This window comes from Poecilia latipinna, unplaced genomic scaffold (assembly GCF_001443285.1).
Source record: "Poecilia latipinna isolate Pla-1442-1.1 unplaced genomic scaffold, P_latipinna-1.0 Scaffold2540, whole genome shotgun sequence".
In the NCBI taxonomy this organism is placed as follows: domain Eukaryota; kingdom Metazoa; phylum Chordata; class Actinopteri; order Cyprinodontiformes; family Poeciliidae; genus Poecilia; species Poecilia latipinna.
In genome coordinates, this window is record NW_015115156.1 from 24,086 (window position 1) to 50,212 (window position 26,127).

The 26,127-nt window shown below is 38.5% G+C and overlaps 1 protein-coding gene and 1 long non-coding RNA gene across 4 annotated transcripts; one reads left to right on the forward strand and one right to left on the reverse strand.

Moving 5' to 3' along the window:
* The first annotated feature begins 2,529 nt into the window (after nt 1-2,529).
* LOC106938229 (uncharacterized) lies at nt 2,530-5,679 on the forward strand. Its single transcript, XR_001422575.1, has 2 exons — nt 2,530-3,257; nt 3,359-5,679. It is a non-coding gene; the product is annotated as an uncharacterized LOC106938229 (long non-coding RNA).
* LOC106938228 (voltage-dependent L-type calcium channel subunit beta-4-like) lies at nt 3,908-21,463 on the reverse strand. Of its 3 annotated transcripts, XM_015020145.1 has the most exons (14): nt 21,288-21,463; nt 20,184-20,267; nt 13,781-13,951; nt 13,529-13,651; nt 13,276-13,403; nt 10,907-10,983; nt 10,448-10,467; nt 9,514-9,594; nt 9,154-9,212; nt 8,280-8,389; nt 8,015-8,166; nt 7,764-7,859; nt 7,384-7,569; nt 3,908-7,166 (listed from the first exon to the last, which is right to left on the reverse strand). In XM_015020145.1, the coding sequence occupies exons 1-14, from the start codon at nt 21,348-21,350 to the stop codon at nt 6,906-6,908; spliced, it is 1,611 nt and encodes a 536-aa protein (XP_014875631.1). In that variant the 5' UTR covers nt 21,351-21,463; the 3' UTR covers nt 3,908-6,905. The 3 variants fall into 3 exon arrangements, with proteins under 3 accessions (XP_014875631.1, XP_014875632.1, XP_014875633.1); XM_015020146.1 differs by lacking the exon at nt 10,907-10,983 and having other exon boundaries at nt 10,448-10,466; nt 21,288-21,462; XM_015020147.1 differs by lacking the exons at nt 20,184-20,267; nt 21,288-21,463 and adding an exon at nt 17,136-17,638.
* Nucleotides 21,464-26,127: the final 4,664 nt, after the last annotated feature.

Genomic DNA, 26,127 nt, shown 5'->3' on the forward strand with positions numbered 1-26,127 from the left:
ATTTATGCTAATTTAGATAATTATTAACTATAAAAGGATACAACAACTCGATGTGGACGCAATAGAGGCTTTTGCCCGCTAGAGGGCAACCAAACAACCACACAAACGCCCATTCCCTGAAAATATGCTTTTAACAATACACAAGCTATTTATCGTGTATTTCTATATGAAAGTTTGAGGTTTTATTTCTATTTAACAAAATAAGTGAATAACGTTATTATCTGGATATATTTATTTTATGAAGTTTTGCGCTCGCGTTGATTCGTTGTGCTTACGTCACATCCGGCAGTCATAAGAGAACACGTTTACATCCGGTCTGCGAGACGTGGTCTTTATCCTTCCGTTTTAAGGCATAAGCCCTAGAAAAACAAGCCAATCTTTAAAAACGAGCATAAATGAATAAGTTTTAGCAACGCACATAGCATTTCTTTTTTCAAAGTATCACTTTGGACATTAATTTCGAGAGTGCAGTAGTTGTTCAAATTGACATTTTGCATTTCATTTGACGAAACCACTTGCTGGATAACCCAATTCAAAGTGGTGGTTGAATAGTGTTTATCGAAAATCCATGCTGTCTGGTGTGACCAGCCTTCCAGAAACATCCCTCTTCTGTTATTATTATTATTATTATTATTATTATTATTATTATTATTATTTATTATTATTATTTCCACCAATCTCAGTAAAAAGAAAACAACAGTGAATACAACTGCTGAACAACTTCTTTATTTTGGAAAAAAGAAAGTCAAATGTCTCTTGTTTTGAATGGAATACGTGGATTTCAGGTATTTTCCTCTTTCTTTTTTTTTTAATATATAAACCCAATTGTACATTATGCATGCAATACTGTATTAGCCACTGAAGATTTCATTTCCACAGAAAAAAACAAAACAAAACAAACAAGTAACAACACAAAATTCCCTCAAAAGTCCAGATGAAGCTGCATGGAAAAGGGTGGTTTGGAGAAGCCACAGCATGAGGCCATGTACACAGTTTGCGGTTGTAGTACATGTTCCTCATCTTTAAAACAGCATGCTGCTTTGTATTGCACATTACTGAAACTATGTATACTGAACCTCGCCGTTGTCCCACGTGAAGTCTAGTCTCATTTTAGCACATGTATACAACAAATAGCATCTCTCAGAGAAAGAAAATCTTCCCCGTGTGTTTTGTCTGTTGTGATCATCTTGAGGTTTGTCTGTTTCTATCCAAAAGCAAAGTGTGTGTGTGTGTATGTGTGTATATATATATATATATATATATATATATATATATATATATATATAAATGTGTGTGTGTGTGTGTGTGTGTGTGTGTTGTTTTGTTGTTGTTAGATTCTTTTCTCTGATTGCCGTGATCTCAACAGGCTGAAGTGTACCCTTAATAATTATAATTTTTTATTTTTCTGTACCCTGACTCTCATGTTTCTCTTTTACTTTTGTCACTTTTACTGAAATCAATTTGAAAGTCATGAATTTATTTGTAAGAAAATATATTTCTGTTTATGCACCTGTTTTACACCTGCACTTGAGTAATTATAAGTGAACAGAAGGAGTGACGCTCTGTGGATCTGCTTCTAATTCACACTTACAAAGGAAATATTAATTTAAGATTAAAAGAGACAGAAGAGTTGGGAAATAATATTAAAGAGCAACAAGGTCATCATTAGCCAATCAGGAACAGGAAATCAACATCTGCCATCTAGTGGACACAAATAGGAACTGCCACACAATTTACATTGCATTTCCTTCTACCTGAATTCATCTGTATATTAAATTTCTACATAACTCATTACAACTCCTGCTGTTCACATAACGCATTTAATTTTTTTAATTATTTTATCAGAAAACAATTTAACAGCAATTTAATAAGAATGGGTCAATATTTGGTTTGTAGCTTTAGATCATCTGCAGTTACCCCTGGCTGTCATTAAGAGGAAGTAAAACTGTAGATATAAACATAAACATTGAATCTGTGAGCTCAGCTACTTTCTGTGTCACATGCTTTCACTTCAGTATCTATATGCTACATACTGAACGCTAAGGGACCAACGACTGCCTGACTCTTTAGTAGCTGTTAATGTGTAATTTTGTTAAGATTACTTACCATTCACATTTTATGTCCCGTGACCAAAGCGAAGCAGCAAGCCCTGCAGTTTGGTACAGAGTCCTGCGATAGCAGGGAGTCAGACTCATATGCTTTAGTCAGCGCTAACCATTAGGAAAACATCTTACATCGTCTTACATTGTGAAACAAATTTAACGTCAAAGCAAAACTTTGATTCATAAACAAAAACTTAGAATCGCAAGCAAAAGTTTGAGAAGCACAACCAAAAAATAGAAGATTGCAAGCAAAAGTTTGAGAAGCGCAAATAAAAGTTTATATTTTGCAAATAACTCTTTTACTTCATGAGACAAAAATTAGTGATTTTAATAACAAATATATATAGTTTTTAAACACAATTTTTTGTAAAAAAAAACAAAATATATCCTGACAGTTCCAAAAGTTTTGATCACAATTTTATTTTATTTAAATTGACATCAGTTTTTTTTTATTGAATAATTGTGAAACAAATTTAACTCCATATTTTCTGCTGCAGTGACTCGATAATGATGTCGTGATACACGAACCACAGCTTCCCTCTGCCGCCACCTAGTGGATAAAAGCTTGACGTTTTACCGCTTCTACATTGCAACTCAGTGACGCATTGGCCATACCTCGAAACTTCTGAAATGAGGACCTTTTAACATCTTTAAAGCAAAATGAATATCTTATACGATATAAATTAACATCTTTCTTGAGTATAAATCCAGGGCGAAGACCAAAGACTACTTTTCAGCATTTTACGTTGAAAAAACAGGAAAATGACAGCACAAAAAATAACGTGACCTGTGTCAAGGTACAACTCAAACAGTCGCGCGGCGCTTCTTTCTCACACAGTTAACTGCTAGTTTACAATTTTTATTTTTTGGCTAATTAGGTTTTTGCTACAAACGGAACAAAAAAAAAATAAATAAATCAGGACCCTGAAGTTTTCGAGTACCGGGTCCCGCCATGAACTGTTTGTGAAGTGATAAATACGAAGTTCCACATCTGCCGACTGCTTGCGCTACTTCCAGTGAGCGATTCTGTGTCTGGAGCCTCTGACTCGTGTAATAGGATCCATCCTACAGACGATGCTGTATTTATCATCATTGCTCCTGTTTTGTTCTCAACCAGCTCTGTTGTTTATTTGACCTTTTGGGAAACATTTCCAGGTAATTGTCGTGACAGACTATATTCTACAACACCTCAACCCCATATTTTTAGGGGTATTTCTGATTCCTCCGAGTACTAAGACGTTTTTCCGGGTTAACAGTTTTTCAGAATATACGGAAGACTGATGTCCCACAGCAAGCAGAGAGCTCGGTGACGGTGGAGGATGTGGACGCGACTCTCAGGCACAGCAGCGACGGTGGTCCTTGGACAGTAGGACAGCACTGGTGAGTTTGACGTGTTCTTAATTTAAATGGTGTGGTGTCTATGTTAGTTATGGACACAGCTGTTTTGACCGGCTTCTTATGTAGCATTCAAGCGCTAACCTCGTGGTGCATTAAAGTACACCTCGTACATTATAACGTTTTAAAATAATTTTGCTTAAATGATTTATTTCACCACATTGTCATTTAAAACTTCTTAGCTAACATGATTAATAATGTTTATTCTGACCAAAATTACAATTACTTCTACATTGATTAGTGTTTTAAAAAACCTGAAGAAATGTTCTTTTAAATATGACTAAACGTAGTCTGACAACTTGGGGGCACTCACAAAGCTTTGAAATCTCTCTTGTAGTAATTGAACAAGGAAATGTTGCGGACCTATTAATGATGCTGAAGAACACTGAATTCCACAGCCTTTTCAGATTAAGATTCATGTGACATGTTAATTATATATGGGAAGATAGAAAACACCATAACAGCTCAATGACTGCCATTTCCTGCATGTCATGTCTTTTCCACGTTCCATCTTAGCAATATGTTTCACACAGGAAGATAATTGGTGGTGTGCCATCTGCTACTACATTTCCCCTGTAAACCTTTTCAGTTTCTGTGTTAATAGCTGACATGCTGACATTTACAAATATGTCAAAAGTTGAAACATTTGTAAAAAAAAAAAAAAAAAAGTGATCTCATAAATTTGAGATTGGAGTTGTCTTAAAATGGTAGAAGTCCATTTTGTGAACTGTTAGACCTAGCGTCCAGCTAATCTGAATTTATACCAAGATGTGTTGCAGAGGGAGTTATTGACTCCAGATAAGATATTAACTGCTTCTAATCTTTTTAACTCATTTTAACTTTTTAACTTTCCCTTTAATAACTTGAACACGTTAGCCTATATTTTGCTGCTTCTCAAACTCAGATCCACTAAATGCAGGAAGATGAGGAGAATGTCTGGGCTTTGCTACTTTTGAGCTGCTTAGCAACGGGCGAAAATAGGGTTTAAAAAATAGTTGTTGAGCTTTACTCTTTCATTGCTGAAGTGTGCTGTCATTGGTCCTTTTGGGCTCATTAATTTCAATGAATGTTGACTTGGAATAGATGAATTCATGAACTCAAATATTCTGCACAGGTGCATGCTTAACATCTGTAATATGTGCACAAAAATGATATATTCTGCAGCAAATGATACCCAGACTAGTACATTCAACCAGCTGCATGCGGGACTTTTGTCAGAAGAAATAAAGACAAAGTAAAACAGTACAAAAGCTCAAATAAAGTCTAAAGAATGTGCAATTAATCTGATTCATATTTTAATTTAAATGTTGTACTTTGTACATATATGCTAAAATTATTTTTGCCACATTCTGCTTTGCAGAATGTTGTTATAGTGCAATAAATCCAAACTCAATAAGTAATCATGTTAAATAATCATAATTTTTGTTTTCTTTTTCTTTTTTTTTCCATAATCGGGCAGTTCTACTACATCCATATTGCATGCAACACCAGACTACAGCCAACTGTGGTTTAGTTTGAACAACCTTCTGAGCTGTGCAGTCCAAAAATCCTTATCTAAAATCATGAAGGTGCCCTCCTTAAATGCAATTGATCTTTTTCTCTTTAAGTGAAGTTTGTGATTATCACACATCTTAACTTAGAAATCACTCTGCGTAGACATCAGACAAAAAAAAAAGTCAATTATAATGAAAAGGGAAGTTCAAAAGTTTGAGCACATCCCTTCATTATGGAGAATAACCCAGGAAGTGTAAATTTGACACATTTCTGTGAAACTCCATAAACCTCCTCGAGCAGTCATTTGAATAAACAATTTCCATATAATTATTCTTATATGCAAACGATCTGTAGAATAAATGGGGAAAAACAGGATATTGAACATAATCAGAAACAGCTGCAGCTCTCTGTATTTATACAAAGCACCATATGGGGGTTCAGTAAACTTAGACTGCATGTGATGCCTTTGTGAATTTTCTGACATGACTGAAAAGACAAAACTATGATTGCGGTGGCTCCAATTGTACATCATGCAACATCCACGTATATTTTGTCCCGTATGCCATTTTTATCAGCCGGAACACTAACCTCATAAATCTTGTTAATGGTTTTCACCTGTTCTGCAGTTTGGGTCTGTATTTTTAATTGTTCTTTACTCTTTTTTTTTACTTTTTTTTTTCCATAGTTTTAAAAAAAATATTGGGTTGAGTACATGAGGTTCTTATTGTAGGGAGCATGCTCTGCAGTCAGGTTGTCATGCCAGCTACAAAAGTGAAATAAATGCAATGCCACTGATCCTGGTATGGTTATTTTAACCCCATTTCAAGAAAGAATAATAGGGACAAACTGATAAGTGTGTGGTTAAGTGAAAAATAGCCACAAAAAAATCTCCATATATGCTGATGATACTGTAATTGTAAAAGATCAAGGGAAATAAAACCAAAGAAACATCCTGACTTGCTTCAGAGGGTCTCACCCTTTTACAAACAACACTAAAAACATATCAGGTAGCGTCTTAATATTGCAATTTACTATCCTAGACACACAGAGATAGTGCTTCCTTTGTGCTACCTGCTCAGAGCAGAAGCTCTAAAGCGTAGCTCGGATCTGATCCCAACAACTTCAGCATCTTGTCCATCTCTGACCGTGAGGGTCTTCACCTTAATGAGATGCTAAAGCTATGCTACAGAAAAGCTGGCCTTGCTCAAAGTGACTTGCAAATAGCAAAGAAATGTTGAGGGACACGGGGATAGGGGATGTGAAGCACCAGTTTTCAAAGCTATCTGCACACCGGACCACAATCCCCACCACTAACTGCTGATCCACGACCGGATGATTTAGAAAATTGGACCTAAACCTTATCCAGAATGCTAGGTACAAAATATTAGCTAAGTGGATGCGGAGGTTGACCAACTATTGGCATGCAATAAGCTAAATGGTGAGAGGATTTATACACGGCCCAGGATAGGGGCAGCAGCCTTTCAGTCAGCAGTCTGTGTGCAGTGGACATCCCTCCAGTTTGATGCGACACTCCAGGTACACAATGCCTTTATATCACCATCTGACCAGTAGTCAAAACTAGCTTGTTGACAGACGCAACAAGCACAATCCGTGCTGCACATCTGCTGAGCGTTGTGTTAGTACAATCCAAGAAGATCCCCGAAAGATAAAGGAAAAGAATTTTAGTGTTAATTATTGTTGGCATTCAGAATCTTCTGACTTCTTCATGCTTTTGATTGACAGTTTGATTAAAAACAAATACCTGATCAGTATTCTAAGAGAAAAATTGCCAGGCAGGCCAGACAAGAAAGAAAGAAAAATAAGGTACAATTTGGGGACCATCTTGGCTCTATTGGAGGATTTATTTTCAGTGGAACCTGGGTCTGTAGGGTCCTGGTGGCAGCAGAAGTGGGCTCAGAGCCGCTGCCTGGAATCGTGGCTGTAGCTGCCCGGTGAACTTCGATTGCGATGGGGCTTGTAGGCGTCCTGATAGGGGTCCTGGTAGTCCTGGTAGGGGTCCTGCTGCTCTCGGCTGTGCTGTGAGCCAGAAGACATGCGGTTGCGTCCCTTATGCGCTCGCTCATTGTGGTAATTTTCGTCTGATGTCATCAGGTTGCGCCGCTCATTTGCGGTGGAGTGGTCTCCTGTGTGGTTGCTTTGTCGCATTTTTTGGCTCTGATGATCACATGAATGTACCAAAGAGACAGATGAGCCACTAAAAAAAAAAAAGACTAGACAGTGTTGCTGAACCATTGTAGATAATATATGTACAACAGAAGCTCAAGGCACAAAGAGTTTCCTTTTCTGAGAATCAAAAGTCCCCACATGAGGACATTCAATTGTGCTGTGGACACAATCCAATGGTGTTTTACCTCAAATGCACTGAACGTACCTGCAGACCAGAGATGCTGGTGGGATAAGGGGTGAGAGTAGTGGGCCCCAGGTTCCGACCCATCAGAGGGTTCAGAGGTGTTGCCATCGAGGTATGAGTTGCTTTCCAGTAGGCCTCAAGGTATTCAGCAAGGTGTTCACAGGCGTCTTCCAGCTGGTTTTCATCCAGGATGATGTCAAACATTTCCTGTCGGTAAAAGATGGCAGTAGAAGAAGATGCGCAGACCCTTTTGTTCTAGATAAACTCGGCATCAGGTGTCATTTAAGAAGATGTTATGCAATCCATACTTACGTCTATTATTTCGTGATTGTTTGTTTTCCTTTTGCTTGATTTAGAAATATTAAAAGGGGACCTTTTAAGGTCAAAGGCTGGGTGCTTACCGGTGGACACTGAGACAGTTTTTCTGCTGCCACAAGCTGGACATTTAGGTGTTTGCTCTGCGACTTTCCTCTGGATTTGACTAACCTCTGAAGAACCTGGATGAGGGAGAAGTGAAAGAGTGCCTTGAATAAGAAGAATGCAGAATCTAATCCATGATGACTAAGGAAACAAATATAAGTTTTCAGAGATCTAATTTTGAGTTTTTAGTTAAAATGTAGAATTCTCTCAGTGGACTCTAGTCTCGCTTTACCTTTGGTGAGGAGACTTTGACATGGACAATGATGGGCGCCAGTGAAGTCTTGAGGAGCTGGGCCGGGTGGTTGATGGTGTCGGCGTCCAAGACGACCAACTGAAGGGAGCGCGCCAACTCAAAGATTCTTTCAATCTCACTTTGCACCTCAGCTGTAGACAAACATTTCTCAATTGGCAGCGATTTCTCAAGTGTAAACCACCGTTTAGTTTTCTCATGTTTATCAAGATGTTCTGCTTGTAACAATAGCCAGAGAAAATCTTACCTAAGCTGGAACGAGTGTTGGATCTTTCAATTATGGCTCGCTTACTGGGGTTGTTCAGAACGGACCTCTTGGCCAATGAGATGTCTGCAGTGACTCGTGTTATAGTTATCCTAAAAAACAGGGGGGGAGGTACTGTACACAATTGTATGGATGTTGGCAGACATCTTCTAATGTTTTGTCGCCTTTTATCTGAAACCAGATGGTAGTGAAGCTTTTTAAGTACCCTTTATTTTAGATTGTGACTGACAGTGACTTCCAATTTTCCATGGTAATCATATGTCACTGTTGCATATGAAAAACATGCAGCAGTGACACTTTGCAGAATATTTCAATGTCAGTTACTATTAAGAAAGATTTTCCTTTCTTTCATTTCAAAACAACTTTGCTACCATTTGGAGTTTTAGTATCACACTCAGAACATTAGTATTTGTATGCATGGCACTTGAAATACAATATCCAACCTAATATTGCACCTAAGTAGACCAATTCCAATTCAGTATTTTGCACAGCTCTTCTTATTTCATACTTTTCCAGACTATTTGTCCATTTTTGGACCAAATGTTATATCAGTTTATCACCCTCTAGTGGCCCAGCATTGGAACTTCACTGTATTTAGAAGCTTCTGCCTGCCTCAGTCTGATCGGTGATTCCTTTTTGTTGTTGTTGAAGAAAGCAAATCTTTAGCAGTGCAACAAAGACTTCAACAAACATTTTCACTTTATTTTCAATATAAATATGTACAATTTCAAAACTGAGATGTCTTTTGGATTTTGCAGATGCTTTACATCCATTTTTTTTGTTGTTGTTGTAATTTTCTCTTCAAAGTGATGGGGACGTGCAGCTATTTCAAATTATTCTTAGATCTTTTTCTCACCTGCCATCAAATCTGTGCTTGAGGAAGTCAAATAGGGCTTTCTGCATCATGTCTGTCACCTGCAACAGAGAGGATTTTGTCCAAGTCAGGCAACTTCTGAAGGCAAGTTGATGCACAGCAGCAAAGGGAGCTAAAAAATAAAAAAGGACTCCACACAAGTTTGTATGCGTTTAAAAAAAGAACAATATTTTTGCACTCCACTGTATAAGTTTGCACTCATACACTGACATCACATTAAAAAAGGCACATTTAAAACGGCCTGGTCAGCATTAATTTCCGCTTGTATTTGGTAGGAGAAGTGAGGAGATGCAAGGTACAAAATTCCAATTTTAGATCCCACCATAAGGAGATCCAGCTTACCTCGTAACCTTTGAGCGAGGGTCCCACCAGCACCACAGGCCTCATGGAGGGCACCACATCATACGGGGGGATGTGCTCCGTCTGTCAACACAGAGTGGCAGCAGCAGATTCGTCACAAACACTGAAAGCAGCCCAGAATAACTCCACAGAAGACGCACACAGCAGATGGTTCTAATCAGCCGAAGCCAAGGAACAGTCACACATAAAAATGGGAAATATGAGGCCATGTTGGCGCACGAAGCAAATGAAGTAATTTGCCTGAAAAACGAGACCGAAACTGATCCACTTGTAGGTGAAAACAAATGCGTGTTAGATACTTATTGATCCACAGCACAAATATTGTATTTGACCCCTGAACAGTTTTGGATCATCAAACAAACCTTAATAAAGATAAGAAGGGAGAAAAGCTACACAAATCTGCAGGACTATATGTGAAAATATAACAGTTCCTTTCAAGTCATGAATGAGCTGAATTATTATAATTCTGCAAGGAAAAGTGGGCCAGAATTCCCATGATGACGTAGACACAATGACGCCATCTTGCAGAAGCAGATATATTGGCACCAGGTATTAGCTTTTGGGGGAAATTTATGTTGTTTGGACTGTTTCCCCTTGCCTCTTTAATAAATAAATAAATTTCTCTCTAAATTCTTATCATTATATACTAAAATGTTAAGGTTAATTGAATGTCATGTTCTCTCATCTTTCCTTATAATTTACTATTTAAATGTTATTATGCATTCTTGCAATTTTACCAGAATCATGAGTAACTGAATCTGGTATTGATAATTGTGACGATTTGGCTCGGTATTCGTCGGTAAGGCTGAAGTATTGCATGAGCTTGCTGTCAGTGCTACCAGCGCCTGTCACGTTACTTTGACGCCGGCAAAAGTCGAGGAAGGATGAATGGATGAGTTCGCAGCCACCAACTTACCACTTTCTGTTTCTGCTTTCCTGTGGGAGGGGAGAGAAGACAAGGAGGAGACAATCAGTTCCTGCAACGTCTTAGAAACATTTAAACATCAGCAGGTATTTGTAACAGTTCATAAAAAAAATGAAACCTGTCAATGTCTACAATGTATAAAACAAAACAAAAAGTATATCTACAGTCCTAAGGTTATATTCACAAAGTGCAGTTCAGAGGGGGGGAGTCATAGTCTTGTCGTTGGTTAGCCCCAGTCTCAGAGCGCCTGCAGTCCTCAACTGGAGGAAGAGGAGGATCATGGGATAATGTACCAGCGACTCTATGCAGTAACCTTAAGCTCTATGTGGAGACATGGGAAGGCTTTAGATTCTTATGCTATCTATGATTTTTGAGGTTCAGGATGTTTGGCTGTAAGCTTCGCAGGTGGGTCGTTAACACCCTTCTCTCCCCCCTGTCTGATGTTCTCACCTGCTGAGGATATGAGTGGTCGGATAGAGGCTGACACCTCATCCTCCACACTGGAAGAGGAGTTTCCTCCAGACTTACTGAAAAACACAAGAAGGGATAAAAAAAAGACAGAAAAACATGGTGGCATTAATGTAAAAAAAAAAAAAGAAATTACTAATTTTTGAAGCTCAAACTCCGAATGTATATTGGTGTTCAGTGAATCATCTTAAAGCTTTTTTTTTATAACCCAAGAAATCCACTTTGAAACTACCTAAATTTTGAATTTAGTTAACTCTAGCAAACATTGTACACATGTTATTTCAATTAACAAGGAATTTAAATGTGCTTAATGCAAGAAAGACATTATCACTGCTTTTTCCTGGAGGTAGAATTATTAATATCTTATCCACCTGAAGCATTGGAAAAAAAATTTGCTTAGCCATACTGTTTTATGCCTAATCAAGTCACTTGTCATTTATCAACTTGTAGAGATGTTAACTTTGAAATCATCACTTTCTTAAGATAATCCTAAATAATTTTTTGCCAACTGTGACTCTTTTTTCCCCCCTAAATCATATTTTGGCAAAAAAAAAAAAAAAGACTTATGCCATTATTTAGATGATAATTTGAAAGTCAACATCTACAAGTTGCTAAATGATAAGTGACTTGATTAGGGCATAAAAAATATAGCTAACCTATACTTTAGCTCATCTAAAAGTGAAAGGTTTGTTCAGTAACTTGCAAAATGTCCAGTATTTAATCATTTAATCTGTCCACAGCTGACTCTGAATCAGATTCAAACTAAAACTGAAACAAACTGGTAGATGATTAAATAATTAAGCCGACCAACATAAAATGAACTCAGAAATCTGAAAGACTGAAGAACCAGATTCTGCTGGGGCCACAACACCATGCAATCCTCTGGATTATTTATATTTTGCTCAACCAAATTTCACAGATATGAATTCTCACATCTGAGTCAGCAAACATAAGAATCAAACCTTAACAAACAGCAGCAGCAGAAACTCAAAAAAGGCCACAGGAACAAACATATTGTTTACAGAAAAATTATATAGTGCAGCTTTAATTACTTTGGAGTATTTTGCATAATTGCAAAACTTGAATCATATTTCTAGTAAAGTTTAAAGCAATACCCTATGAAAAAAAGATCAATTTTCAAAATAATGCAAAAGACTTTTTTCTCTTGTTTAACTTTAATGTGAGACTTGCTTATAAGTATATGCGTCCATCACTATCTGCCTCCCTTTCAAGCAAGACGCTGAAGCGCTCCATTCCACTAAGATTACTATTACCCCGACCCGCACGGCTAGAGGATGTGAGAGTGAGTTATTGCATTAACTGCAGATGACAGAACATTCAAGAGCAATTATACACACATGGAAATGGAAAGCGGTGATAGGAGTGCTAAGTACAGCTAATTGGAACAAAGCCATGAATAGGAGAGACGACGCACAAGGGTGTGAGTCGCAGTCGGGCCGAGACCGAGGACCGCTTTAACAGAAAGGCGCTGACAAACTAAGGTGATTATTGGTTGAAAAAAATCTATTTGAAATTATTTTAAATTTGTATGTTGAACTCCATCTGTTCAGAAGCGCTATGGAGAGCAGAAACCAAAAGCATCTAGAGCTAAATAAACTATTTTTTTTTTCTTTCTGTTTAACATAATGTTAAAAAAAAAATAAAAATCACATAGCAAAACCTAAATACATAAAACAAGTCTATACATTCATTTGTGTTACTTTGTCAGTTTAATGTTTATAGACGGTGATGTGCTTAACTCAAAGTGTGGCCCCAAATCAATTTCTGCTCAGGGCCCCACGCATTTTTTGACCGGCCCTGTTGCCAAAACCATCCAGGACAAACTATTAAACTCAAACTAAGGAAAAATGGTAAGAATTAAATGGTCTGCTGTTGTTTAAAAATAACAATTTTCTTTCAATTAAATTTACAAATAAAAAATAAAATGGATTTATATTTCATGAAGACTATTCTTAAATACAATAGAATATGTTGAATGTAAATATAATTGTTTTATATTATAGTTCAGCAAATATAAAATGCCTCATAAATAGGATTTATTTCAGTTTTCTGTTACAGCGATCTGGGTAAATGAAACTCAAACTCTGAGACTTTCTAGTTTATTGCTAAATATTTTATGTAATGTTTTTTCCTCCTAATCTAAACAAAGAAACTGACAGATTGTAAATTAGAACAACACATTTTTTTCCTTGGAAATATTTTAACCTAAACATTTGGTGCTCTTCCTCCAAAAGCACCAAAGCTCCTATCACATTTTGATTTTTCAGATCAGATGTGTGACCTTTTGTGACATTGTCAGAGAGAGAGTGTCTGTGTTCTCTCTTGCCTACCCTTGGACTCGTCCTCTCTTTTGCTCCTGCTGGAGCCGGATGTTCTCGAGCTTCAGAGGGCTGGGAATGAAGCCGATCTCACAACCCTCTTTTACCAAGCGCCCGATCCACCAGTCATTGTTGAACTTCTGAACACAGCAAAGCAACTCATGAACAACACCTTTTTTCAAAATCTATATATTAGATATATTCTGTACGACCAAAGTTTCAAATGGTGTCTGGATACTTCAGGTGTTGGAATTTACAGACGTGCCTCTTTTATGTGGAGGAAGTCCTTGGCATCAAAAGAGATGGCTGTTGCTGGTACTGGAACATCCTCATCCAGGGCGCCACAGTAGCTGACATTGGTCCTTACAGCAAACGCCACAGGTTTACTCTGGAGGACAAAGACACAACTAGATTCAGTTGAAATCTTCAGTTGAAATTTCTCCATAAATGATCCAGAACAATAACAAAATAGAGCATGTCTTCTGAATATCAGCGATTTTTGTCCGAGGGTCACAACCTTGGCTCTCTCCAGTTGAACGGCAGCCTGCTGCTCCCTCTCCTGACGGCTCTGTCCCGGTCCTTGGCTCTGGCTGGGGCTCTGGCTCTGGACCTGGGCCTGCACCTCGCGCTCCTCCTCCAGAGATACATCTGAGTCTGATGGTCTGCTAGTATATGAATCAGCTGAGCCCTACAAACAGAAATTGTACAAGTTATTGAAACTATTACGGCTAGACATATTTTAGATACCTTAGACATGTATATATTTCTTGACAATGTTAAGACATTTACAAAACCTAAAATTAATTTCTTACCCAGCCTTCGGTGTCAGATCAAACTATGAAGCAAGGAAGCTAAAATTAGAGATGACTAGATTTTTTTTTTTTTTTAACACTGATGAGCATAAAAAAGCATAAAAGCATAAAATTCTTTAAATGCATCCTCACCTGTCTTGTCAATTTATAAAAGAACGTTTCTATTATAACTGACTTCCTTGTTGGACAAAACATATCCACAAGCAAAAGAGCCAGCATCTGTTTAACAAAGGGGCCAAGAATTTACTCAGTTTTACATAAGGCACATCAATAAGATCATGAATGGAGGTTTTGAGGTTTGCCGAGTGCCAAGTTTACAGCCTAATTTGGTTCAGTTACCTAAAATATGAAGTTACCATTTTTAAAAAAGATTCAAAATTATTTTACCAGTGACTGACGTACTGAAAAGGTTCTAAGAGGTTGTGCCACCCTTGGCACCTTCATGCATTTGTGATAACTGGCAACGAGTCCTTTTACTCCACTGTGGAGAAATTTCAACCCACTCTTCTTTGCAGAATTGCTTTAATTTAGCTACAGTGGAGGGTTTTAGTCAGATGAAAGTTCATTTCAAAGCCTTTAAATGATTTTGTTTTTGAGGCTGCTCGTTTGCTTTGAAAATTGTCCTGACATGTAACGTAAATGAGCTTGGGGTCAATGTCGCAAACTGATTATAGTCTAGAATTTCTTCCAGAGAGCAAAATTTATGGGTTCATTTTTCAGATCTGAAGGCAGTAAAGCAGCCTTACGACCTGACATAACTTCACACAGAATATTTTCCCAACAGTCTTGCTCACCATACATATGTTCTGTGACAAATATGTCAAGGGACTTGATGTTCTTTTTGGTCAGCTGTGGTTTTAGTTACTTTCCTCAGTCTGTCTTTACTGTTGAATAACAAACTTTGACATTAAGGCAAGAGAGGCCTGCAACGATTTAGGTGTTGTTCCTTTTGTGACCTCCTGCATGAGTCTCCGATGCCCTGTTGTAGTAATTTTGCTAGGTTACCCCTAGGAAGGTTCCCAACTAATCCATGTTTTTGCCATTTTAGAATAATGGATCTCACTTTTGTTCTCTGGAGTTTGGAAAGCTTTTCCAGTTATTTTCTTTTCTTTCTTTTATAAGAAAATAACTCTACTTTTTCATCACGCTGTATGCGGTTGCTATAACAGAAAATACAACGGCAGATCCCGTCAGTAAGAGTGAACCTTGCTGAACTCAGGACTCATTTTCTCAGTTTAGTTTGTCTTGTAGTGTCTCGCACACAGTCAGGGAATTTCTTGAGGGATGCAAGGCTTGCAGTCCCTTCATTCTGCATCCCAGTCAGAACCCCTTTATTGCCCCGTTTTAATGCCGGTACACGAATGGATCAAGTGCTTCCTTCTGCTGTTTTAATCTAAACAATCAGCCACTAATGATGATTCAATTAAGGAGGACCATTAGTCCCGAGCTGATCAATCAAGTTAGTCATCACAGCTAAGCAGGTTTTTTTTTTTTTTTAGGCCAGCAAGCAGTAGAGGAAAACCTGACTTCAGCACACTGCTTCTCTGGATTGCAAGCATTCTGTCTCAGAAAGTTTCTGGGCATTTGGAGGATTTCCATAAAAAACAACTAAACGAAATGAGGGGCTGAAAGGTTTCTGCTGGCTGTTCTTGGTTTCAGTTCTGTTAAATAGGAAGTTATAACTCAGCCCTGTCCATTTGTGTCTTTACAGTTTTGGTTATCTTAAATAAAGACCTATCTCTTCCTTTTATTGGGATTCTGAGTGGTAGAATATGTAGTAAGACCTATTTTAATTTGTAGATACAATAACAATCTGAAAAGTAAATCTTAGTCAGTGCAGTTACAGGTATGTCTATCAGCTTTGCACATTAAAATCAATATTGTTGCCCTTTTCTCTTTATAATACACTTCAGGATAATCAGATTGGATAAAAAAAAACATTTTTTGAACATCAATTGTCAAGTCTTGTCAAATTGGTCTGCACTTTAAGTAGGCCATTCAAACATGTGAATTACTTTGATCTAAGCTATTCCATTGCAGCTCTGACTGTATGATTTCATATATACCTTACTGGGCAAAGGGTTTGTTGCTCTCTTACTAGAGGGTAAACCTCTAGTACGCCCTATATTTAGCTACATAAATCTGACCAGCTTTCCCACAGCATGATGTTACCACCACCATGTTTAACAGTCCTGTGTTAATTTAGAGCACACATATAACATTTAGCTTTTTTTGGTAAAAGTTCAGTTTTGACCTCATTTTATCATAGCACCTTTGCTCACGTTTGCTGGCAAAATGGACTTCTTGTGGCGTCCGTCTTCACACTCTTCCATATGTGCTAAGGAAATGCTTTCAAGTTTGTGGATCCAATGTGACAAAATGTGAAGACCCCAATAATATTTGTTCACCCTTCTCAATCGAGGTTCTTGTGAGGCAAAGTGGCACTTTGGCATTACTCTTCAGTTCTAAGGAATGCACACAGAAGAGCTGAGGGAGCACTGTAGCATCCAAGCTATTATCCAATGGAGTAGCTTCGGCATGTGACTCATCAGCATCAGAGTCCACTTAATGACATCACGATGCATGTTTCTGCAAGACTCGTCAGAGGCAGAACACGGCGCAGCAGCTCGGCCGGATGAGAAATACTCTTCAGGAAAGTGACGGATGCAGGAATGTGACACACGATTTGTCGTCTCGGTGACGGCCCTTGGTGGGGATGGCGAGGGGGTCATTTGCATCTTTCGGTTCTCCTCTGAGAAGCAAAGCACGGTTCTTCTCTTGCATGGGAAGCGTGGTGACTCCTCCTAGTTTCCTTAGCTTTACAGTCAGATTGCAGCCACGTATTCAACCAATAAATAAGGATATATGCAGAAATCATCTAGCCATCTGCCTAATGTGCATCCCCCTCCCCTCCTTTACACACCCACCCAACCCCCTTCCAGCCAAGCATTGCCCAGGATCACACTACACTGGCTAACCCATCAAAGGCCTCTTACGTGTGTGTGTGTGTGCCATCAATAAGCAAACAGCAGGAGAGCACATAAGCAGATTTACACTCACCGCCTCCGAGTCTTCAAATCCATGCAGGTACAAATTGTCATACATGGAGGTTTGATATTCTAACGAGCTCCTCTAGAAAAATGAGGGGGGGAAAATGTGAGTGGAGGCGGAGGAGAAAGGAGGGGGCACTGGAGAAAAAAAAAAGGATGGCTGGGGAAGGGGGGGGGGATGACGACAATTCCTTCTCTCTACAGCAGAGACTAATTAAAAAATAAATATCCCCTCCTGTTGGATCACGCCTGGTCCTTTGGAGGCGCCTCTCTAAGACGGATGCAGTTTCTCCCTGGTCTCCTCGCACCGCTGCTGGCTGCCTCACGTTACAGGATGGAGACGGTATCCCTGGAGGAAGCCCGATCCTGGCATTTCATCTCTATCAGGCGTCCGCACGTACAAAACCTACACACAGAGGCAGAGAGAGCAGCAGAGGCAGCAGCAGCAGCAGCAGTAGAGGGGCTGTGAATCCTTCCTCAATATCCAAGCCTGATGACAGAATCAGAATGCAAGGAGCCGATTGGCTGGATGGTTGTCCACTCAGCCTGGATGAGCACTTTTTTTTTTTTCAGTGCAGTAAGGTAGACGGATTTGGGGAGAGGGATTACGTTTTAAAGGAGTGGAGCAGCATCCTCTTGTTCTTATTTTACCTTATATATACCAAATATGTTCAAAAATCTGAATTCTATACACAGTGGTGTAAAAAAGTATTTCTTCCTATTTCGTTTTGCTTTTTTTGCCCCATTTAAATGTTTGAGATCATCAAACAAAAGACAGCTTTCATATGTTGATTTAATTAACAAAGGATTAAAAACTATCCAAACCAGCCATACTGTTGCGATCCATGTTTTTCTGTGTAGTTATTTAGAGGTTTTCTGCGTTTAGTCCTGTCTTCCCTGTTGATTGTTCCCACCTGTGTCAAGTTCCCTGATTACCTTCCCTGTGTATTTAACCCCACCTGTTGTCTCTGTTCTTCGTCAGAGCCTTGTCGTATGTCAGCAGTCAGTTGTTGCACACAGTCGTACTGTGAAGTCCTGTGTCAACTCAGCTCTTGTTTTCAGTTGCTACTGGTATTTAGTTGTTGCTAAATTTTCTGCTGTGTTGCCTGAACTGGGCTGTTCTGAGCTACTTTTCTATTAAACCCTTCATCTTCATCTGGGTCTCCGTGTTCATTCTCACCACCACAAACCACCACTTCATGACACATACCCTGTGTGAAACAGTAAATACCCTTTAGCCTAATAACTAGCTGTGCACCAACAAGTCCAATCAAGCTTTTGTTGATAACAGGCAATAAATTTGAACATCACTGTGGAGGATATTTGGCCCACTCTTTGCAGGTTTGTTGTAATTGGAATTCATTGAACAGTTTTCCACCATGCCACAACGTCTCAATCGGATTTCAAACCAGGCTTTTGACTAAGCTACTCCTAGTCTTTCATTTAGCTTTTTTTGTTTTGTCCATTTGGTGTGCTTTGACTCATCGTCCTGCTGCATAACCGTTTCTCTTGAGCTTGAAGTCACAAACCGCTTGCCGGACCTTCTGTATCAGTACTTTCAGGCAATGATGCTGGGTTCTATCAGTTAGGACAAGTTATGGATACATTCGCATGATTTCTTCCTATACAAAGTTGATTGAGTTCACAGTTTTTTTTTTCTTGTGTGTACACCCTCATGTGTCCTCTGATATTCTCCCAAAAATACCTGTCACTTGAATTGCAGTTTAAATGAAAGATTCTGTGGACAGAAACTGTCTCTCATACAATCCAATAATCTGCCTATTAAGGAAGAATGGTGATGAAAGCCACTAGAAGTCCTATTTGCCACAAGGGGAGCAAAGCAAACATTTTCAAGAAAATCAAAGCATATTCAAAGCTATTGTACAAGTGCGTTGAAGATAGTTAAATGAATATACCCATCACACTATTGCTGATATGCATTGCTTTTCAGTGTGTATATTTATATAACACTGTACCATACACAATATGATCACCACATGTTCTTTATGTGGAAAAACCCAACATTATGTCCAACACAGCTGCCATACGAAAGAAATCTTCAAACTGGGGAAGAGATTACAGGTAGTTTGTCTTTTGTGCTGATGGAACATAGTCAAGCTGTTTGCTTCAAAATTCAAAATTAAGAAACATCACCTGACAGATAATATAAGACAAGGGAAAATGCTGAGAACTGAATTTAAACATATTCTTCCCGACTTCATTAAAAGACATCTAGCCTATAAAGGTTGATGCCCGAGGCAACAAACCTGCATCGTCTTTGAGTGATCAAGAGCATGTGATGCATGCATGTGTTACTGCTGCAACATTTGCACAGCTGCTACACAAAAATTGCATCATTGACCCAATAATATTACATAATCCCATCCAACAATATAAATGCTCGTGCTAATGGACATTTGCTCACCTCAGGATGTGAGATGCATGAAACTGAAAGTGGAACCTTTTTTCTTAGAGATTTGGCTAATGATCTGCCCAGCAGGGGGCACTCATTGAGAATTGCCATTTAATTCCCATACCCAGAGGGAATCCTTAAATATGGAAAAACCACTCACCAAGATACCGAACAGTTGGACACATTTGATCCAAATATACACACACTATTCAAGCTGGGACTGCATCAAAAATGATACACACTCCCTTACTTCCTCTAACATCCATATCCGTTGTCTGTACCCTCAGGGGAGATGCTGCCTACCTCCAGCATCAATGGGCAGTAGGCATGGTACATCCTGGACAGGTTGCCAGTCCATCACAGGGCAACACAGAGACACACAGGACAGGCAACCATGCATGCATACACACACCTAGGGGCAATTTAGAAAGACCAAGTAACATAACAGTCATAGTTTTGGACTGTGGGAGGAAGCTGGAGCACTCAGAGAACATGCAATCTCCATGCAGAAAGACCCTATATTTAAACCAAGGACCTTCTTACTGTAAGACAACAATTCTACCAGCTGTGCCATTGTGCAGCAAAAGGAAGGAAGGGAACCGTATGACAGATTTATTTCCCAGGATTCCCCTTGTGGTTCAGTACCTGTCTGAGGATGAAGCTCGTGGATGTGGTGCTTCCATCAGACCTCTTGAGCCGGCTTCTCCTGGAATAAGTCCCTCGGTTTACCTGAATGAAAAAACAAAATCGTAACCTGAATCCAGAGGTTTCCTCACCACATCTGGAGATGCTAACAAATATCCAGATAGATTACTGCATGGTGCTGTTTTCTAACTAAGTCAAATAATTGTAATGCATATAAAACCCCCAAGCAAATAAGACTTCATCCAACTTATTAATGTCTTTACCTTTGAATGTCTTTCTTTTCCTACTAAATGATCTAAATATACCAGCAGAGTTGATCTCAGGGGGACAAACTTAATTATCTGCCTGCGATTTGTCCCATTTCTCCTTTATTCTCCAGAGTTGGTGACAATGTCACCGTTAAAAAGTCTGAGCCTACTTCCCTGTATCTGTGAAACGGGGCCACTAATCTGGGTCAACATCTTTCTTTGGCTCCTCAAATAAAACAAATGAAGAATGAAGTCTGGTAATATGTTTCTATTAATATGTGCATATTACCCAAAGAGAAAACGGTTATCTAGCAAGGAATGAGGCATTTCTTTCACTTTGACAGCAAGAATCTACTAATTTTAGACATACAGAAGTAAGACACTGTTGACGTGTTTCTGCTTCATATGCTATGTATTGAAATATATAAAAACATAGAGAAACAATATATGAAAGAAGACTGATACATGTATAAACAAAGTTGAGATTCAGTTTTCTCTGCATTGGTTCTGCAGAGATAATTTTTTTAAATTAAACTAATTAATAGTTCAGTCAACGACTTTGAAATAAAGTTTGTATGTGAGACTCATTTAAGTTAAACAGTATATTGAAATACTATGTTTTAAGCCATCGATTGAATGTTGTGTATATAATTATCAGTTACAGATTCATATTATTTGTTGTAAATGTCCACGGAGATGCAAACGTAGCACCAGCAACACTGTCAAAGTTGGAATAAATTATATTGATGTTAAAAATAGTTTCCATCAAATAAGGTCTAATTTAAGATGACTCTTTGACCCTACTTTGAATCTGAAAACCCTATTTCTACAAAAGCAAAAAAAACTTAAAACCCACCTGAAAGATGGGCGCTTGGATGCCCTCGCCTATTTTGTTCCGGATGTAGATGTGTCGGGACATTTCGGCCAGAACATCGGTCCAGAGGGCGGGCTGCTCCGGCCCAGCCCAGCGCAGGGGAGGGGGGTTCCTGGCTGCGTGCTCCAGCTTCACTCTGCGTGGCAGAACATGAGCGCTCCGCGGCCGCTGCTTCCTCCACTGTCCGCCGGCAGACAGGCGCTCAGAGCCAGCTGTGCTCCACACTGGACGGGTCCACTAGAGCAACATGAGGGGAGGGGAGGACGAGTGGGACGCTCCAGATAGCTGATTTACTTCTGAAAGGAAGATATTTTCTGCTTGAAATGAGCTTTATGGTGACCACCATTATGATTTGACCTGTTTTTTTCTTGTCAAAAGGGGATCCCATAAAGTGCATAAAAGATGTAAAAGTCGTGCTTACTGGCCACTTTATGAGGTACAACTGGGAACTGTTTGAGAAATGTTGACTATGGATACCATTGAAGAACATTGCCATGCTCAGGGAACCAGTTTGAGATTATCTTAGCTTTGTGACAGGACTAGTTTAGCAAATAAATGTGTTGTTTAGTTCTTAATGTTTCTGACAAGTTTAATTAAAATGCACCAGCAGCCTGAGCTGTTGCTACAAAGCAGGATACATTTTTGCTTTCATGTTTATGCTTACATAAACATGATTACATTTAAATGTTTACATGTAAGATTAGATCTTTAATGTAGTGACAAAAACACATGTCTACATCTTGTTCTGATTGAAGCCCCAAAATCAGGATGTTTTTCACCCCCTTTTCTTTGCAACCAATAATTGCATTTCCATGATTTATATGTTGATCAAAGTAAGGAATTGTCACTGTTAAGAAAATATTGATAAAACAGATTCCTTCCCTTGTAGTGTATAATTTTTTGTATGTTATGTTGACGTTTTTCAATGATGATAACTTGCTACAGTCATCCCTTGACTGAGGGAGTGTTGTTTCTTATTTTGTCCAGCAGATGGCAGTATTATCAAAATAAACGCAGCTGCAGACATGCTCTGTATACTCAGTGTGCAGGCTGGGTGATGATTTTACAGAAAAAATAACGTGTCTTCTTCGCACACAGATTGACATGTGTTATATACTTTATGCACTGATAAATTTCAACCATGCTTTAAATCCTAGTAATCCTAATAATTGTTAGTTGCGGTCATGGTTATTAGCATGGGTAATTGTAGTAATTGTAGCATCATCCATTGTTCATTGTTAATTCTTTTTGGACGATTTAAAGCAGATGTATAATTACTAATAATACTGCTTTCTATGTCCGTAAAGTCAGGTCATTATAATATGACTTGATTTTCATGGCAACTGAACTCAAATTCTCCCCTGTTAGGTGGTGGGTCCATCTAGAGGTCACTTCCTGTACCGTTGTATTTTCGTCCAAGGAGCCAATCACCAGATGACCACTGGCAAGATCCCCATCAAAGACAAGCCAGGCAAGGTACGCCAATACAGCCATGTACATTCTTCACACAACAGAAAAATTTATTGTAATACTCAATTTACACATACATTATTTATGCTTTAAAACATGCAATAATTTGGGTACCAACAGAAGAGATTAACTAAGTGTTTTGTCCCTGTTATAATACTTTCAGTACAATTTACTTTGTGTGCTAATAGTGTTGGCAATAGAGTAGAAACAGACTTTACCAGTATATATATATACAATAAGAGGCAGTTTGCATTTTGGAAATGCTTCACATTTGTCAACAAACTTCTTTATTCCATAGAAACAACACTTGAGTTGTTATAAGTACTTTAATAATGTATTGTACGTGAACAGTAGGATTGTTGGTGCATTGAGATTTTGAGGAGACTCTCGGGTTTACCCAGAACATCTCGACTGGGACCATTTTCCTCCTGGCCTTTTGAACTCCTTTGTACAGGGAGAGGGATGTTTGTACTTTCCTCATGGACTTGTGATCTCTGCAATCCGAGTATTAGATGAGTGGACAAAGGATATATTGACAGATGTATTATGTTATTTTCATCTTTCAGGATGACGGTGTTAGGACAGTGTTGTAGGCTTCATGCTATAGGAAAAAGTTGGTCAAAATTTGGACTTGATCTTTAACTAAAAAAAAAGAAATATTTTTGTGTCCTTTATCTAAATCAAAATGAGCAAAAAATTTTGTTCTTTTGTTGTTGTTTCTGTGCCATGTTTATATTACTGTGTATGTCTAAATCACAACTAAACTAGACCTTAAAACTTTAGAAAGTCCAGCAGGAAGCCCCTTCCATTACTCAAACGTCTAAATTTTTGAGTGGCACTTATCTCCAGTTGCTATTTCGGTAAAGTACCTTGCTGCATACACTCACCTGAGCAAAACTGCAGTCACATATCACAGGTTTCAAACTGTGTGTTCACTTTGCTTTAAATAGCTACCTCTGTTTTCATGAAGGACCACATAGAAACTCCTCTGTTACTCAACATTGCACGAATCCATTTAGGAAGACCCAAAGATGTAAACACGCTGGTCCAGTGGCACAGATAACAAAACTAAGTGCAAACTTTATTTTTGGCTTGTACTGGTGAAGCATGTGATGTACGGTGTCCCAGCAGCAACACGTGTTATGTTAGCAGCTGGGCACCTCATATCATCCACTGAACAAGTGAAAAGGAGCCAATTTATCTCTCAGACTTATGTCAGCACATGTTCGGTCTCGCTTTGATCAAACTAATCTAACTAATGCGTATTGTGGATTATGCAACTTAAAACTGGAAGGATTAAGTTGCTCTTTTTGGAGCAGGTCAGAAAGAGCAACTTAGTCCAATAATTAGGTCTTACTGACCTAATTTATTGCTGGCATAAATAATGATGGATAAAAACTTGTTTTGTATTGAAACTGTTGAATTGTTTGGTTTGTGTTACCGTAAGTTTAGGAATGATTAAGTAAGTAAAGATGTTCATGCTATTGCAAACAAACAATAAATGAAACTACCTTATATACTCCCTTCTCCAGTAAGAAACGTGCATAAATATATAAATTAATAGGTGTACATACGTTTGTCTATTTTGGCAAGCTGGTGGATTTGCAGGCATTTTAAATTGTCAGACAATAGTGTCACTGCTTGGTGGACTGTGAGCTGTAAACTCTGCAGAGCTGTCTGTTTGAAGCAATATGTGGGAATTGTTTGGGGAGGAAGGGATAGATAGATATAACTGTACAAAAAATGTGGCGTAATCTGACCACTGCTATCCATGGAGTTATTGAAACGATCTAAAAGTTGCATTGAAGTGATGGCCAGGCCCAGGAAGAGTTCATTTAACAAAGTTGTCTGGTAAATTTTGAGCCTACCAAGTGTTGGTCTTTAGGCGGGAACCGGTTGGTACCATCATGATTAAATGGCTGAACTGTCAGTGAAATACAAACAGGATTAAAATGGGTGTAGTGACCATGAAGACTTTTGACAAGAATTTCCCCAGGTTTTTTTTTTCCGCTTCCACGACTCTGAAACTTTTGTTCTCAGTTCCAGTGGGAACTGAAAACATTATAGAGAAACATACAAAGTCTAGAGATATGATTTTTCCTTTAAAGAGATTTTTAAGGGATCATGATAAAGCAGTTTTCTCTATGGCCTACACAGTATTTCCTAGACAGCATCCTCTAGGTGTTTTTTCATCTGACTTAAACAGTCATGCCACTAATTCAAAGCTATTTCCTAATCATCTTCTGCAGAAAGTATTCTCGTTCACGGCGTCCATTGTGTGTATGTTCACGTTCCTCATGTTTGGATAAAGCCTTCAAGAGGAATCCACTCAATAGTCCTTTTATAATTCATCACTTCAGCACTTCTTACCTGCTCCTGTAAAACATAGCAACACAGTCAATATGCAGCACAAGACAAAAAACAACAAACTAAACCTCCATGTCTACCTGCGTTTCTCGTCTCTTACATGCAGCATTAAATATTTAAGACATCAGCTTACGGAAAAGAAGGAAGATGGATCTCTAAATTTGAGCAGTTTGTTTCTTTTATGTTCATCCACACATTTCTTACTTTTGACCTTTGGAAATATTGTCCAGTTTTACTTGGTGATACCAATGATATAGCTGTTTTAAAAGCCTTATAGCGTTATTGCTGTATCAGTGGCTGTTTTTGAAATGGGCCATTATTGGCAGTTGCCCAGGGTGGCATTAGAAGGGGGAGAACACAAAATACCACCTGTTAGTCTAAGAGATATCACAGTTTTCTGAATCTCACAAATAATACAAAATACTGGCATCATGATTCATTTATTCACCTGGATTTTTTCTTTTTCACAGTATACATAATACAAAAATATAGAGTACCAGAGTACCAAAAGTTTACAGTGTCCAAAACAGGCAGTGTTCAGTCAAATTCACATCAAGCAAGTTTTTTAGAGCAAGAAAATTACTTTGAGGGCTCTTTGAGCAAAGTTTGAGGAGGATACTGAATTAAGTGTTCAACAGATCTCTATCGAAATTAGGCATTTTCTGCTTCTTATCTCAGCACCTGCAAAAGTATTCACTCCTCTTGAACCTTTTTCACATTTATGAGGTTGTAACCACAAACTCCAGTTTACATGAAAGACCAATACAAAGTAGTGTTCACTTGTATTGGTCTTGGGAAGAGCTCCATTCTGAAACATGGTAGAGGCAGCATCATGCTGTGGTTATACTTTTCTTCTGGAGAAAGTACTACGGGATGAAAACTTTTGCAAGGCTCTATATCTGAGAGGGTGTCTCATTATAGTCAGATTTGTGATTTAGACATACACAGTAATATAAACATGGCACAGAAACAACAACAAAAGAAC

Coding starts and splice junctions, on each gene's coding strand:
- LOC106938228 (XM_015020145.1), bottom strand. CDS start 21,350: ATGTCCCGACACATCTACATCCGGAACAAAATAGGCGAGGGCATCCAA. Junction 13,404..13,528: donor ACTTCCTCCACATAAAAGAG/GCACGTCTGTAA, acceptor TGCTGTGTTCAG/AAGTTCAACAATGACTGGTG. Junction 7,167..7,383: donor CCAGCATCTCTGGTCTGCAG/GTACGTTCAGTG, acceptor TGTGATCATCAG/AGCCAAAAAATGCGACAAAG.